Below are 16,182 nucleotides of genomic sequence, written 5' to 3' on the forward strand. Positions count from 1 at the left end.
CTGCCCCAGTAGTTCCAACAAAGTCCCAGGACTGACTCTCATTGGCTGGGGCTTGGTCACATGTCCAACCAATACCTATGGCCGGAAGGATGGAGTATTCTGATTGGTCAGATATAATCATGTGCTCATCCTTGAGCCAATCACAGTGGCCAGGGAGATGGAATGCTCTCATTGGCCAGGACTGAGTCGTGTGCTCACCCTTGGCACTGAGAGGCAGTCAGCCCCACCTAAACCAGAAAGACTAGATCTGCAGTACTTCCCGGAAGGAACACCCTTGGTACTCGAGGCAGGATGTTTCTCTGTTGTGCGGGGCCCTCTTCCCAGTGCAGAACATGTGTCGTCCCTGATCCTCCCCACACACAAGCTAATAAATGCCCACAGTGCTCCCGACCCACAGGTTGCTTAAGATCGGAAAACACAGATATTTACATTACGATTCATTAACAGTAGCAAAATTAGTTATGAAGTAGCAACGAAAATAATTTTATGGTTGGGGGTCACCACAACATGAGGAACTGTATTAAAGGGTCGTGGCATTAGGAAGGTTGAGAACCACTGCTCTAGAGCCTGTGGCCACCTTCACAGGAGAGGCTGCCTCATGCTGCTGATACAGCTCACAGGACATGGGCACGAGGGTCCAGGCCTGCAGTGTCCGCCGAAGGAGTGATGTATGTGCAGGTGCACGCGTGTCACCTCCACTTGCCTCCTGGGATTTGGAGGCAAAGGCCATTTCCAGCTGCAGGGGAGACTTGGAAATGTGGTCCCCGGCTGGGTGGCCGCTGTGTGTCCAGCTGAAAGTTTGCACTGGGGGTGACAAGGTGACAGGTTCCGAGGGGACATCGAGGAGTCTGTCCTGAAGAGGGGACCGCGGGTTGCCTTCCTCTCCTCTCCCATCTGTGACCTCTGATATCTCCCCTCCTCAGTTGCCATCTACCTTGGGATCAAGCGGAAACCGCCCCCCGGCTGCTCCGATTCCCCTGGAGTGTGAAGCTGACCAGCTCGCGCCCACCCGAGGCCCTGATGGCAGCTCTGCGCCAGGCCACCGCGGCCGCCCGCTGCCGCTGCCGCCAGCCACAGCCGTTCCTGCTGGCCTGCCTGCACGGGGGTGCGGGCGGGCCCGAGCCCCTGTCCCACTTCGAAGTGGAGGTCTGCCAGCTGCCCCGGCCGGGCCTGCGGGGAGTTCTCTTCCGGCGCGTGGCGGGCACTGCCCTGGCCTTCCGCACCCTCGTCACCCGCATCTCCAACGACCTCGAGCTCTGAGCCACGGCCCTGGGTCCTGTCCTCCTCCTCGTCTCCTTCACTTCTGCGGGAGGAAAGGGGTCGCGGAGGGGATTCTCCCTGTCGTTCCCCCCCCCCCCCGGTTGCTCTGACTTGGATTTGGGGGCAAAGACTGTCTCCTCTGCTGTTCTCTGGGGATGCTCGGCACGAGAGGAGGGTGAGTGGGCTCAGCAGGGGCGCCTTCAGCCGGTCCTGACCCTCCACACCCTGCAACGGGCACCTGAGGAGACTTCGGGGCAGGGCAGGGGCAGAGGAAAACTGAGGACACTTCTCCATTCCTCCCAACAGTTCAAGGATTAGGCCTTGGGCCGGGGCAGGAAGAGTTGCTGAGCCTGTAGACCGGCGAATTTGGGGGCTGGGAGTGGGGGTCAGAGGCAGACTCCTTCCCTTTCCCTGCCCCTCGTGCTCGAACTCCCCTCCCCGCCCCAGGCCGGTGCGGGGCACTTTGTACAAATCCTTGTAAATACCCCCACGCCCTCCCTCTGCAGAGATCTCTTGAGGAGCTGCCGCTGTCGCCTCCGGTTTTTAAGTTATTACACCCCGACCCTCCTCCTCTCTCAGCCCCCTCACCTGCAGCCTGTTGTCCAATAAACTTAGGAAAGTCCCCCCTCCTCCACGCTGTCCCTGGGGTTTTCCTTCCCTGCCCTCATCTACAAGTGAGGTGAAGAGGAGGGGTGTGACTTTGGGCCAGTGGTTTCTCCTCTCTGAGCCTCAGTCTTCTCATCTGCAGAATGGGAGCAGTGGGGGTATGAGGGTCAAGGATGATTGTAAAACAGAACTCAGCCTCATCCACAGGCCCCCAGTTCCTAGGTGGGACCCCCATTCATCCACTCACGTGCCCACCCACATGTTATACTGGGCTCTAAGCCACTTCCTACTCCAGTAGTACATTTATTCAATAAACAGTCATTGATCGGTGCCTACTCCGTGCCAGGCCCAGTGCTGGACATGGAGACGGAAGGAGCCCTGTGTACAGGGGTCATGGGTTATGACAAACACTAAAGAAACCATTGTTTTGGGGATCCCAGAAGAGAAAGGTTGAGGAAGGCATTCCAGAAGAACTGATGCCAGAGCTGGGTTTTGAAGGGTGAGTTGGAGTTAACCAGGTATTGGGAATGCCCTGGACAAAAGCCGGGATGCATGGTATATCTTCAGAGAACTGTGGGTAATTTAGTGGGGCTGCTACGTGTGTGCGTGGCAGGGAGAGAATTAGCAAGATCAATGCTGAATTAGGACTAATAATCCATCTACATTTAAGCCAAAAGCTCTTTGTTTGCTTGTTATTTAATAGTCGGGGTGCCTGACTTCAGGTGTGGCTGGGTCCAGGCAGCAGGCCAGCTCATCTCTGCTTTTTTTTTTTTTTTTTCCAGTGTGTTTCATTCTAGTAGTTTTATCCAGTAGACACTCCCTGTTGGCAAAGTGACCCCAGCAGTTCCAACTTTCATCGCTCCAGTTTAGTTCCTACAGCAGAAAGTTCCTTATTGCCAACTTCCAGCAAAAGTTCCAAGACAGATTCTAATTGGCTCAGATAGGTCATGTGATCATCCTTGAGCCAATTGTTGAGACTCAGGTGGCAAGGGCTGTATGTAGAGATTTCCCAGAGGAAAGCCAATGAGTCCTGAACAGCTGGGAAATGGAAGTTCAATAGACAAGCAGTTGCCCTGGCTGGTTGCTCAGTGATTGGAGCATCTGCCTGTGCACTGAAGGGTCACAGGTTCGATTCCCGGTCAAGGACACGTACCTGGGTTGTGTATTTGTTCCCTGCCCCCAGGTCAGGGCTCATGCGGGAGGCAACCAATTGATGTGTCTCACATCGATGTTTCTCTCCCTCCCTCCCTTCCACTCTCTGAAAAACAATGGAAAAATCCTCAGATGAGGAATAACAAAAATATACACTGAGTGGCCAGATCATTATGATCTCTGAACACATAATAATCTGGCCACTCAGTGTATTTGTATCTCAAATGGGTACCAAAAGTAATCTAGACTTTTGCTGGAGATCAACCACCTATTTGTCCTGAGCTTTCTATCAGCCAGTGCAAAGGGGAAAACTGATCAGGTGCATGATTTATAGTATCTTTGATATCAAATAAATGAGGTACTCAAGAGAAGTACACTGAGTGGCCAGATTATTATGCGTTCAGAGATCATAATAACCGGGCCACTCAGTGTAAATTTAATAGACAAGCAGTTGAGGACTGTCTAGTACGGGAAGGCAGGTCTTATTCACCCAGCACCTTATGGGCCAGAGTGAGCAAGCTGGGTTTATATCCCAGGCACTGAAGAGCCATGAGGGTTGTGTGCAGGGAAGAGCCCTCACTGTGCCTCAGTTGCCCACTTGGGGCATGGTAGGGTCAACCCTAGCTCCTCATGAGGCTGATGGGGAAGTCATGAGGAATAAAGGGTGGCAAAGATTGAGTGATCGGTGTTGAAAAATTCAGGGGCTGGGGCAGAAAGGCACCCCTGTTTTACGGAGGCCAGAATAGCAAACTGCTGGAAGTCGTTTATAGTTGAGAGGCCAGGAAAGGGGTGGGGGAACCAGCCCTGTGCTGGGGACACGGTGGTGACAAAGACAGCCCCAGCCCTGCCCTCAGGGCTCGGTTCAGTGAAGGAGGCAGCTGTGTCCTTGGTGCTGAGCCAGGCTGGGCAGGGCTGGTATGGAGGGGTGGGGGTGGGGTGGGGGTCCAAAAGGGAGCCAGCCTCAGCCACCGAGGGCTTCCTGAAAGCAGCAGCGAGGTGGGGCGGTGAGGTGCGGCCTGTGTGACTGACTGGCTGGGAAGCAAGGGGGTGCAGGTTCCTCAGCAAATGGCATATGATTCAGCGTGAGAGGAGGCTGGACAGGGCCTTGCAGATTGTGGAGAGGGGCCTGGGCCCTGTTCTGAGGGCCCTGGGGAACCCTTGGTGGTGAGCAAGGGGAGGTCTGTGCTGTAAAGGGAGGGAAGGAGACCCCAGAAGAGTGGGGAAGAGGGCCCTGGCCAGGTAGCTCAGTTGATAAGTGTTGTCCCCATATGCCAAGGTTGTGGGTTTGATTCCCGGTCAGGGTACATACAAGAGGCAACCAGTGAATGCATAGATAAGTGGAACAACAGATCTCTCTCATCAAGAAATGAATTTTAAAAAGAGGAGGGAAGAGGTGGGGGCAGGACCGACCGAAGCGGGGGAGAAAAAGGGTGGGTTTAAGACATACAAGGCAAAATGGGCAGGGTGGGCATGGCAGCCGCCAGACGCCTGGTCTGCAGATCTGACTGACTCAGCCTGTCCCGCTGCAGTGTCGTGACCTGTGTGGCCTCGGGCTTAGTGATGGGTCCTCAGTTGGGACAATCTTGTAAAGGACATCCTGGCAGCTGATGGGCCTGCATGGCTAGACCTTTGGAGCCGCTCCTAACCTTCCTCTTTCTGTCATCTCTGGGGATTCTTGGGGCTCCCTGGGCCTCAATTCCCTCCTTCCTGCTCCTTCTCGGGACCAAGCTCTCCAAAAGGCCAGTCCCTGAAGACTTCATGGGGATACTCTGCCCCAAGTCCCTGCTGGAGGAGGAAACGGCTTTCGCAAAGACATGAAGGTGGAACTTGCAAGTGTAAGGAGCAAAGCGTATATAGAGGAACCGCGGGAAAAGAACAGAAAAAATGAGCCTCAGCAAACAGTGCGTGCCAGCTGGACTAATCATAGGAATGCCTTTTGAGAGGCGCGGGATCTACGGCAGGTTCTTGGGCAAAGGGAAGTTGAAAAGACGGGTAGCAACGCAGAGGGCTGCAGTCAGACCTCACAGGAGGCCAGCGGAAGCGTGACAGGTGCACGTGGTGAGGACATGCATAGGCGGGCTCAGCTGGAAGCCTGTGCCAATTTCCCGTCTCGGGCACTGGGGCCTGGGTTTCTCCCTCCCCTCGCGCACCCTGTGCTTGAGATCTGAGCCAAGTGTGAGCAGGAGCCGAGGTTGGGAAGGGCCCACGCGTGGCTATCTGACCCTGGGCCACACCTCTTCGGGTTTCAGATTCCCTACAGAGCCTTAAAGTTTTTGGATTACACTCTGCAACCTAACTTTGCCTCATCTGGGATAGAACGTGCCTAGAGAGGGCAAACCACTTCGAGGTCACATAGCAGCCAGTGACAAAAGTCCCTCCTCCTCCCTCAGTAACTTGCACACAAAGTTAAGGCCACCATCGCTTTTATTCGTTGCTTTGAGTGGAAAAAAGCATGAGCGCCACGTGTGTAGACGCTCTCCATTGCAGAGCTCTGGGGAAAGGAGAGGTTTCTCATTGGCCAGAACCCAGAGGACGGAGCCCATTGGTTGAAACTCTGGTTGGGTGGGGCCCCTCGGGGACCAAACCATGATAGGCCGGCCTGGGGGCCGGGGGCGGGGCCGGGGGAAGGGCGTGTCTCCAGGGGGTCGGGCCTTCCCTGCGGCTGGGGCTCCTGCGGGCGGCGGCGGGCGGGCTGGGCGCCTACTTCTGGGCGGGGATCATGTCGTCGATGGACTGGCCCTTTTCCAGCTTCTTCTCCATTTCCACCATGAGCTTCACACCGTCCACCACCAGCTGCACCTGCTCTACCTCGGACGAGCCCAGCCGATCGGCGTTGGACACGTCGAACACTGAGCCCACGGCAGCTGTGTCCACGCCACCTGCGGGAGCAGAAAGCGGGGGCCTGAGGAGGGAGCGGGGGTGCCGAGCGGGCCCGGGACGCCGCCCCCGCGCCAGACCGCCGCCTGTACTGAGGGTTACATACTCGCAGAGCCTCCTAAGTGGCTGTCCATCGCGGGCCCACACCTCCGCCTTTAGTCCTCGCCCCCCTACTATCCAGCAAGAAAACGTAGCATGGTGGGCACGGGTGCGCTCTGGAGCCGGGCCGACTGGGATCCAATCCCCACCATCGGCCCCTTTAGTTGGGAAACTGAAGCCCCTAGGGGGCGGGGACATGCACAGTGTGTACTATGTAACCATGGTGATATCATGCCGACGCCTATGAGGTAAGCTGTTTTGATGCTCATTTGCAGGGGAAAAAACTGAGGCTCGGAGGGGCAGCCCTTGCCGACCCTCAGAACTCGCGGGGACACCCCAACTCCCCATCCGCCACCGAAAAAGGCCCGCCCCCGACGGCGCGGCGCGGGGAGGCGGGGCCGCACCTGTGCCCCGCTTCTGCAGGCGCAGACGGCTTAGGATCTCCTCGAACTTGGGGTGCTTGCTCAGGTGTGCCAGCTTCACGTGCACGCCTCCGCGCAGCCCGGTGCCCAGGTTGGAGGGGCAGGTGAGCACGTAGCCCAGGTGTTCGTTCCACATGAAGGGGTGGCCGGCTTTCTTGAAGATCTCCTCAATCTGAGGCAGGTGAGAGGACCAGGGATCAGCGCCAGCGGGCGCCCCCAAACACCCCCAAACCCGGACGGAGTGGGAAGGGACAGGACTTGAGGATGTGCGTGGGGGCCAGGTTCTGAGGGGGCGCAGCTGGGGAACTCTGAGAGGAAAGGACCGACGGCACAGGTGACAGCAGGATCCTGAAGGGCGGAGCTTTGGGTTCTTGGGGGCGGGGCTGGCGTGTGGCGGGGTAGGGCCTGGGGGTTCCCTAGGAGGCGAGGCCTGCGAAATGGGGTTGGACACGTCTGAAGGGGCGGAGTTTGGGCAGCATAGGGAGGAGCCGGCTGCCAGTGGGCGTGGCCTTGGGAAGCGGCTGGAGTGTGTGGGCTGGTGGCTGGTGTTTGGGGCGGGGCGGGTTCCGAGGGGCGGGGCCTCGCGAAGGGGGTGGGGCGTTCCGGGTGGCGTCAGAAGTCAGTCGCCAGGGCAGGCACCCACCTTCTGCAGCCCCACGCAGAAGCGGCGGAAAACCTCCTTCATGTTGCCCCCCTTCTCCATGGAGATGACTCGGAGGTGATCCTCCTCGTTCACCCACACCAGGAAGCTCTTGTTGTCATTGTGCCTAGGGTGGGGTGCAGCGAGAGGCCAAGGAATCAGCTCCGCGGGGACCCCGTTTCCCCCCTATCCGAACACATACCCACCGCTAGAGGGCAGCGGGCTGAGGGGCAGGAGGAGGCGGCCTGTGCTTGGCAGAATCGCAGCCTACACCTGCAGACTAGGGTCACGTGACCTGTGAAAGCTCAAATCCTGGGAACAAGGACTCAGGATCTTCAGTGATTGAACAACAGCATTAAAGTACAGACTCTTAGAATCTCAGCATCAGAAGCCCGGAGTCAGGATTGATAAATATTGGAAATCCTACATCTGGTCTGGGCACCAAAGAATCTATCACATTATGACATCCGGGCAACCGTCTCAGTTAGAACCGTAACACTTCCGGGTCTGAAAATGTTTGAAACCATGGAATCCCAGACTCTGAAGTGAGTGGAATCTTAGAACCTAAAAATCTTGAAAATCTTGAAATCTTAGAATCATCCTATCTGTAAATCTTGGCCCTCCGCTCTCCGCTCTCCTTTCACTTGAAACCTAGGTTCTCAAAACCTTTTTAAACCTATGACTATCAGAATCAGGGATTCAGAGGTTTATAGAAAGCCTTACTCTCAACAGCAGTTAGTAATAAAGATCATACTAGCCCTGGCCGGTTTGGCTCAGTGGATAGAGCGTCGGCCTAGGGACCGAAGGGTCCCAGGTTCAATTCCAGTCAAGGGCATGTACCTTGGTTGCAGGTTCCTCCCCGGCCAGGCCCAGGTTGGGGCTCGTGCAGGAGGCAACCAATCGATGTGTTCCTCTCACGTCCATGTTTCTCTCTGTCTTTCCCTCTCTCTTCCACTCTCCCTAAAAAAATCAATAGAGCCCTAACCGGTTTGGCTCAGTGGATAAAGCATCAGCCTGCCGACTGAAGGGTCCCAGGTTCGATTCCAGTCAAGGGCATGTACCTTGGTTTCAGGTACATCCCCAGTAGGGGGCGTGCAGGAGGCAGCTGATCATTGTTTCTAAGTCTATCCCTCTCCCTTCCTCTCTGTAAAATCAATAAAAAATATATATATATTTTAAAAAATCAATGGAAAACTATCCTCCGGTGAGGATTCAGACACACACACACACACACACACACAGATCATACTAATAGCCAAGGTGTACTGAGCACTTACTATGTGGCAGGCACTGTTTTCTATATGTTACATACATGAACTCATTAACCCTCACAAGAACCCACAGCTATGAAGTATTGTGATCTCTATTTTATAGATGGGAACCTGGGGAGAGAAACGTTCAGTGATGTGCCCACGGTCACCCAGCCGGTCAGTGGAGGCACTGGGATTTGAACCCAGAGTCTCATTCAAGTCTAAGGTCCTAACTGCCACTTCTCTGGTCCAAGTTTCCCAAAATGTGACACAGACCACAGGGCCTTTGCACCTGCTGTCCCACAGACCACAGGGTTGGCAAGGGTGGGGGTGAGGTCATTCTCTGGTCCTTGAAAACACAATTACTTATGGTCTTGGCTTTGGGGGAGGAATGAGAAGGATCACGGGGGGACTGGAGGAGGCTGGAGGGAGGGCAGGGCCTGGGACAGGGGGTCTCACCAGATGCCACGGGCGTCGGGCCAGTCGCGGGCCATGCCGGAAGCCAGCAGCAGTGGGGACACAGGCTTGTCAAACAGGAAGTGGTCGTCGATGAGCTGCTGCTGCTCCTGCTCCGTCATGCTCTTCAGAGGGTAGTATTTCCCCTTGAACTCGCCTGTCAGGCTGTTGAGGGCTGAGAGGCACACGGAGGGGTGGTCAGCAGCCTGTCCCTCCTGAGCGGGGTGTGAAGGCCCCGGGGATCCCACACTGCTGCCCCTAATGGGCTTGGGCCTTGGCCCCGTGTATGTCCTAAAGGTGCCTAAGTACCGCGTCTAATCCCAAATTCATGACCCCCCAAACGTGCTCCTCCCCTGTCTGCCAGGCACATCATGTGCTCAAGCCAGAAACCATGATTCTCCCTTTCCCTGGACCCTCACGTCCAACCCACCTGCAGGCATTAGTGTGGGGGTGCCACTCCTACTGGCTGGCCAGATAAGACAGCCTCAGGATTTGGGGAGCCATCAGTAAAAATTATAAGATGTATGATAAATATGTATTATGTATATAATAAGTATATTTGAACATATGCATATTTATATAACTCATAATTAGTTATATAATATATATTATTTGTATCTTATACTATATGTTATATATCATATAAAATATACTATATAATTTAAAATAATCTTACAACTAAATAAATTATATTTAAAACAAAGGTAGCCTGGCTGGCATAACTCGGTGGCTGAGCGTCGACCTATGAACCAGGAGGTCACGGTTTGATTCCCGGTCAGGGCACATGCCCAGGTTGTGGGCTCGATTCCTGGTGGGGGGCGTGCAGGAGGCAGCCAATCAATGATTCTCTCTCATCATTGATGTTTCTATCTCTCTCTCCCTTCCTCTCTGGAACCAATAAAAATATATTTTAAAAATTAAAATAAACCAAAGGTGGTAAATACTCAGCACTCTAACTTCCTATTTTACTATATTTACTATTATCTATGTTCTTGAAGTTATCTTCATCTACCATGGCTGTGTGGTGGAAATACTATAGGCTGATGTGCTACTGTTCATCTCTTCCCATCTCTGTATGACATCATAACTTAAAACCGGCCATCGTAGGAGAATTTACACCACAGAAATTGGCAGTTGCTGCAAATCAGAGCTTTTTATTTTTATTTTTTGAGAGCCAGTTGTTAAACATGAGTTCTGATGGTTCAACCTCCAAACATACTCTTTCTTCCCATCCCATTGTCACCCCGCACCCTTCCCCTGGACCACTATGGCTGCCCCCTCGTGGTCTCTCTGCTCCTACTTTTGCCCACAGTCCGTCCCCCACTTAGCAGCCAGAGGGCTCCATGTAAATCTGAACCTGTCCTTCCTCTGCTCACCGCCCTCCCACGGCTCCCGCCTCCCTCAGAGTCAACGCCAGCGCCCTCTTGACGGCCCACACGGCTCTGCCCACCGGCCCCTCTGCCTCATCTCCTCACCCTCTCGCCCCAGCCACGGTGGCTTCCTTGCGCTTCCTCCCACCTCAGGGCCTTTGCACCTGCTGTCCCACCTGCCGGAACTCTTCCCAAGGTGGGCTCCTTCTGATCAGTCAGGCCCCAACCCCTTCTTCACGAGAGGGCCTCCCCAGTACACCCGTCACTCCCGGCCACACCCCTTGTTTTTTGGCTTGCATTTTCCTTGGGTTCTGTGTTTCCTCTCATCTCCCCACCGGGCTGGCAGCTCTGACAGCAGTGACTTTGTCTTACTCATCTTGGGAGCCCCAGCTCCACACACAGGACCAGACCGGCCGCAGACATTTGCTGGGGGACTGGGTGTCCGCGTGGACCTGCTCAGGGCCCCTCAGCACTCCCACCAGGAGGACTGCTGTCCTGTCACTCACCAGGCACCCAGGGTTTCCCAAGCAGCTTGCACGTTTAGGAAACGGGGGTCCCCGGGGGCCCAGAGATCTGCCCGGGGAGGAGCAGGGCCAGAGCTGGGTGACCGGCAGTGGGTGGTGTGGGGCTCACCTTCCACGGAGAGTTTCTCCACAGCCCGGCGCTCGCCGCGGGAGCAGTGGGGGGGCAGCGTGTAGCCCTTGATGCTGCGGCCGGTGCGCACGCGGCTGCTGAGCACGTAGTTGGGGTCCAGGTCGTCTCCACCCTGGAGGGCAGGTGGGGTGTCAGGGCCTCGCGGTGCCCCCAAACCCTCCCAGGTCCCTCTGGCTCTCGGCTGCTTCCTGTGACTCCTCCTTCCCCAGCCTCTCTCCCCACCTCTCGCCCTGGCTGTCTCTCCGTCTCTGTCTCTCTGTCTCTCCATCTCTGTCTCTCCCATCTGTCTGTCCCTGTTTGTTCTCCATACCACTCTTCCCTTGCTTCTGTTTCTCTTCATCTCTCTCCCTGTCTCTCCCCCGTCTCTGACTCTGTCCATCCTCTCTGTTTCTCCCTTTCTACATGTCTGTGTTGTGCCTGGCTCCTCTCTCTCTCTCTCTCTCTCTCTCTCTCTCTCTCTCTCTCTCTCTCTCTCCCTCCCTCCCTCCCCCCCCCCCTGCTCCACTCCCTGCTGTCCCTCTGTCTCCTTGTCTGTCTTCCTCTGTCCCTCTCCCTGTGTCTCTCCGTCTGTTGATCTCTGTGTCTCTGTCTCTCTGGGTGCCCTCCCGCCGGCATCTTCTCTGGCTCTGGCTCTCCTCCCCGCCCTCTGCACTCTGTCCTCCCCCTCCCCGCCCCCTTCCCCCCAGGGCAGCCCACCTTGAGGTTCTCATGGTTGAGGTCGGTCTTGTGCTTGTCGGTGGGTTTGTAGCCCCCGTGCCGGTCCTGGATGATGGGGTCGAAGAGGTCCTTGAACACCACGTAGGACTCCTCATCGCCGGCCACACAGCCCACGGTCATGATGAAGGGGTGACCTGGGGGTCGGGTGAGGTGAGGGGTGCTGGTCCCCAGCAGCCTGGGCTTCTGGGTGTGGTGTGGACTGTGTGTGCGTGCATGTGTGTGTGTGTGTGTGTGTGTGTGTGTGTGTGAGAGAGAGAGAGAAGAGGTCACATCGGAGGGGAGGCTGGGGGAGGTCAGGAGGCTGTGGGTGAGGAGGCTGGGACAGGGCAAAGGAGAAGCAGGAGCCCAGGGGCCCAGGCACAAGGTGCTGCAAATATCACCTCTCCCCAGTCCCGGGTCAGGGACCTCCCCCTAGAATGTTCTAGACTCTCAGCTTCCACACAGGAGAGACTTGCACGGCCCCCTGACTTCCTGGAGGGGGAAACAGGCCTCTCTCCTGCACCCCAGGACGCGCTCGGGGAGGAGAAACAGGCCTCTCTCCTGCACCCCAGGACGCGCTCGGGCCAAGGCTGGGGCCTGCGTTCCTGCCACCTGGTCCCCGTGGCGGGTGGCCTTGGAGAAGGAGCTCAGCAGCAGCCCCGCCAGACGCCGGCGCTCACCGTGCCCGCGCCGCTCTAGCCCGTCCGGGCCCAGGGCGGGTCAAGGGCTTCGGGGAGTCTCACAGGAGACTCCTGTGCACTTAGCGAGTGGCTTGCTAGGGGGCAGGCCCTGTCCCAAGCCCTTCCCACGCACAGACTCGGTTGTTCCTCAAACAGCCCCAGGAGTCTATGGTCCCCACTTCACAGATGGGAAAACTGAGGCGGGAAGGCAGGGTGGAGGCCTGGCCGGCAGCCTCCCGGGCCGCCCCTCCGGAGGCTCACCGGGGTTGTCCACACCCGTCTGGATGACGTCGTCCAGAGTGAAGCCCGACGGAGTCTCCTTGTCCCGCAGCTTCTTGTAGAGGTCAGGGGTCAGCACCTTGGCCATGTGGTTGTTGTGCTTGCTGAGGTCCGGGTACTCCTCCTCCGGCTTGTAGTTCAGCTTGTACTTGTTGTGGGTGTTACCGAACGGCATGGCGGCGGCGTGGGGGCCTGGAGGGAAGAGGAGGAGCGGAAGGTCACCGCCTCCCGCCGCGATCAGCCAGGGAACGCACAGCGGCCGTCCTCACTCCTGTGCGGTGTGACTTGCAGCAAGAGGGGCCCCCTCTGAGCCGCTGCGTTTTGACAGGATGCATCGGGAGTCTTGGGTTAGAATCCCAGCTCTGCCACACATCCGTGGGTGATGCTGGACTAATAACCTTGGGAGAGACTCAGTTTCTCCAGGAGGGGGAACCCTGGGGCGGGAGTGGCCATTGTGGCATGACTAAGAAGGTAGGTCCTAGAATCAGGTAGCCTGGCTTCAATCCCAGCTCTGCCACTTACAAGCTGTGTGACCTTGGGCAGGTTGCTTAACCTCTCTGTGCCTCAAATTACTCATCTTTAAAACAGGGGTCAGAATAGCACTCACTCCGGGGATGTTGGGAGGATTAAAGGAGTTAATGTATGTAAAGCACTCGGAACAGCGCCTGCCACACAATCAGCCTTTATTTTGCGCAGCTGCTGCTGCTGTTGTTTTAAAGGTCTGTGTGAGGAGCTGGCCAAAAGGTGGCGGGTGCTGCTGGGAATGCGTGTGAGCAGAGAACGGACACGCTCTGAAGTTTCTTGGGTGCTCAGTCAAGGAGTGAGGGCAGGGAGGACAGCAGGGCTGGGTGGCTGCCCCCACCTCTGTGGCTGACAAGTCTCCTGCAGGGCTCCGTCGGGAAGAAAAGCTCAGCCTCTGGGGCCCACAGAGCTGGGTTCAAACCCCACCTATGCCATTTCCCTGCTGTGTGACCCCAGGCCAGTTGCTCAGCCTCTCTGAGCCTCTGTCGCCTGTGCACGGAGCCTTCCCCAGGGGGTTTCCGGGAGGATTCTTTGAGCTCAGGCATGGGCCGGCTGAGCACAGGCTCTGGCGTCGAGTTGTACCTACGGGGATGGTTGCTATTATTGTTATTATTACTTTTGTTCACAAGACCCGGAGAAGAAGGACCCTTCAGCAGTGGCGGCAGGAGCGGGATGCTCATCCCCGCTCCGGGGATGGGAAGCAGATAGGATGGTGGGAAGACTGGGACCAGGGTAAGCCGAAGGCTGAGGCATCAGGCTGAGGGCGGGGGGGGGGGGGGGGGGGGGGGCGGGACCCGTGAAAGACCTTAGGAGCTGCTGTCCAGGGTTGGACATTATTTTTAGAGTCTGGCAGACTCCTTCTCCTCCCGCCCCCCCCCCCCGCCCCCAGCTGCCACCTCCTCCCCCTACACTCCCCACATTCCAGGGGCTCGGCTTGCACCAAGTCAGCAGGCAGGAGACAGGTGGGCCAGGGTGGCCGGGAGGACACGCATCCAGGCCTCAGGGCTCAAGGGCTTCCAGCCCAGAAACCCCCCTTCAGCGGGTGCACCCACCCCCATCCCTGCTGGGGCAGTGCCAGGGGAAGGCGCTGAGGCGAGGCGGGTGAGCCCGAGAGACCCGAGCAAAAATAGCCCCAGAGCCACACACACACATCACCATAAACAGTCCCTCCGCACCCCCAGCTCAGGGACACACCCAGGACACAGGCGCCGAGCAGGAGCCACAGCAAGGCAGACAGACACGGTGCACTGTGGGAGGTACAGCAGGGACCCACACGGTCACACATGCCAAGACCCTGGCAGGTGATGCACAGACCCTCCCGGCGTGCGCCCAGCCCGGTGCTGGGGACAGACCATCGGAGCACAGACCAGCCACAGCCCCTCGCCGGGGAGCAGCTGGCAGCTGTCACGTCTCCTTTCCTCTCCAGGGTCCCTCCCCAGCACCCTGTGCCATGGAGGCCACAAGTCCCAGGAGAGGTTGGGGGCTCACAGACACAGGTCAACCTTCCCCCACGCTGCCCGGGGGCGTGCAGGAGGGTGTGGGGCACACGCCCCATGCAAGGCCCCTCCACAGCCGGGCTGCCCCGACCCACCCCGGCTCCACCCCGGCTCCCACGGCGGCCGGTACCTGTCTGGGCTGTGCTGAAAGGGCTGTCTGTGTCCGGGACGCAACACTGACCCGGAGGAGGCGCCTGCAGCCCCGGCCTTATATAGGTGGGGCCTGGGCTGTGCCATTGGCTGGGAGGGGCTGGAGGGCAGCTGGGCCTCTCACCTCCTGCCCGGGCACCGTGCCCACCCTGGACCCAGGCAGGCCTTGCGCCCAGCCCCAGGCCTTCTATGGGCCTCCCCGGGCAGCGCAGCCAGCTGATCCCCTGGCCAAGTGCTGAGTCGGGCTGGCGCGAGCGGCTGGCTCCCCGCCAGGGACACAGGAACCGTCCCGGCACGTAGAGGCCCCCTCCCCGGCCCCGCCCTGCGCGGGCCGCTCCTCAGTCCCCGTGGCCTTGACCTGAGCCCTGCCGAAGGGGGGGGGGGGGGGAACCTCGCCGCGGCCACCGGGGCCAGGTACCCAGTGTTTCCACAGGAGGAGCCGAGGCCCCAGCGGTGTGACCCTCGCCCGGTGCAGGGAGCGGCCCCATTTGAGCCGGGACCCGGCAGCCGCTGGGAGCCTGCGCTGCCAGTTCCTCTCCTCCCGGGGGTGGGGGCGGGGGAAACTGAGGCTGGGCTGAGCTGAGATTCAAACTCGAGGCCAGGGTGGAGGCCGCGGTCACCCGCGCTGCCCGCCCGGTGACCGGTGACCGTGACGCGGGAGATTTCCGCCGCGGAGGGGACGGGCAGGACGCGCCCGCCCCGACGGGGAGCTATTTTTGGAGCGCGTTTCGCTGCCTCCTCCGCGAAGGCCCGGCCTCGGGGCGCTGGGGCTGGGGCTGGGGGGGCGCAGGGCAGGTGGTGGGGGTGGGGTCGCCACGTGTCCGGGTTAATTATAACTGGCGGCTCGGGTGTCCCCCGGCCTCGCCTCCTTACAAGGGCAGCCGAGGCCCCGGGAGGCCGTCCCCACCCCCAGGGGAAGGGCGGCGACTCCGCCGAGATCTCCGAGCCCCGCTGGGAAGATCCGGGCGGGGGCGGGAGCTCAGGGCACCTCGGCTGGGACTGGACCTGGGGCGGAGGAGGGGCGTTGGGGAGGCGCGGAGGGAACCGCTTTCTCCGCCTGGGCGGCGCCAAGATTGCGGGGGCGAGCGGGGCGAGCGCACGGAGCGCACGGAGCGCCCGGGATGGCAAAGGAGAGAGCGCGCCCTCCCCTGGGCCCCTTCCCTCTGGGGTTCACCCCGGGGCTCCAGGCAGTGGGGCTGAACTAGGGAGAAGGAGGTCTAGGCTCTCTGCTCTCCCCAGACTCCTGGTGGGGAGGGGGTGCTCAGAAAACCCTTCCTCGAGGCCCAGACCCTGACCTCCCAGTCCACCTGTCCCTTCCCGGCAAAGTCAGGGTGCAAAGTCCTCCTGCACCGTTAGGGAAGCCGAGGCCGGGGACTAACAGGACCTGGGCTGGAATCACTATGCATTTTATAGATGTACACACACTGGAGGCCTGATGCACGAAATTTGTGCAAGGGTAGGCCTTCGCAGACCCAGCTGCCGGGGCCCTCACGGCCCCACCCCCACCCCCACCCGCCTTGGCCTGGTGCTGCCCACATCTGCCGTCACACACCCCTGGTTCATCCGTTCCGCG

At 58.6% G+C, this 16,182-nt stretch overlaps 2 protein-coding genes across 3 annotated transcripts in view; one reads left to right on the forward strand and one right to left on the reverse strand.

Moving 5' to 3' along the window:
- MARK4 (microtubule affinity regulating kinase 4) overlaps positions 1 to 3,109 on the forward strand; it is a 30,820-nt gene extending 27,711 nt beyond the window's left edge. Inside the window, exon 17 of one of the 2 annotated variants that reach the window (XM_079759960.1) lies at positions 924 to 3,109. In XM_079759960.1, coding sequence (XP_079616086.1) covers positions 924 to 1,260 — 337 coding nt within the window. In that variant the 3' untranslated portion in view covers positions 1,261 to 3,109. The remainder of the gene's footprint in view (positions 1 to 923) is intronic. The other variant, XM_079759961.1, reaches the window with a different exon arrangement.
- Positions 3,110 to 5,037: 1,928 nt separating this feature from the next.
- On the reverse strand, positions 5,038 to 14,722 carry CKM (creatine kinase, M-type). The gene is made up of 8 exons (XM_079759838.1): positions 14,590 to 14,722; positions 12,424 to 12,633; positions 11,483 to 11,637; positions 10,766 to 10,898; positions 8,766 to 8,937; positions 7,060 to 7,183; positions 6,399 to 6,588; positions 5,038 to 5,897 (listed from the first exon to the last, which is right to left on the reverse strand). Exons 2-8 carry the CDS (start codon positions 12,614 to 12,616, stop codon positions 5,719 to 5,721), a joined length of 1,146 nt encoding a protein of 381 aa, XP_079615964.1. The 5' UTR covers positions 12,617 to 12,633; positions 14,590 to 14,722; the 3' UTR covers positions 5,038 to 5,718.
- Between the last annotated feature and the right edge of the window lie 1,460 nt (positions 14,723 to 16,182).

Source organism: Cnephaeus nilssonii (assembly GCF_951640355.1).
Source record: "Cnephaeus nilssonii genome assembly, chromosome: 20".
Classification (NCBI taxonomy): Eukaryota; Metazoa; Chordata; class Mammalia; order Chiroptera; family Vespertilionidae; genus Cnephaeus; species Cnephaeus nilssonii.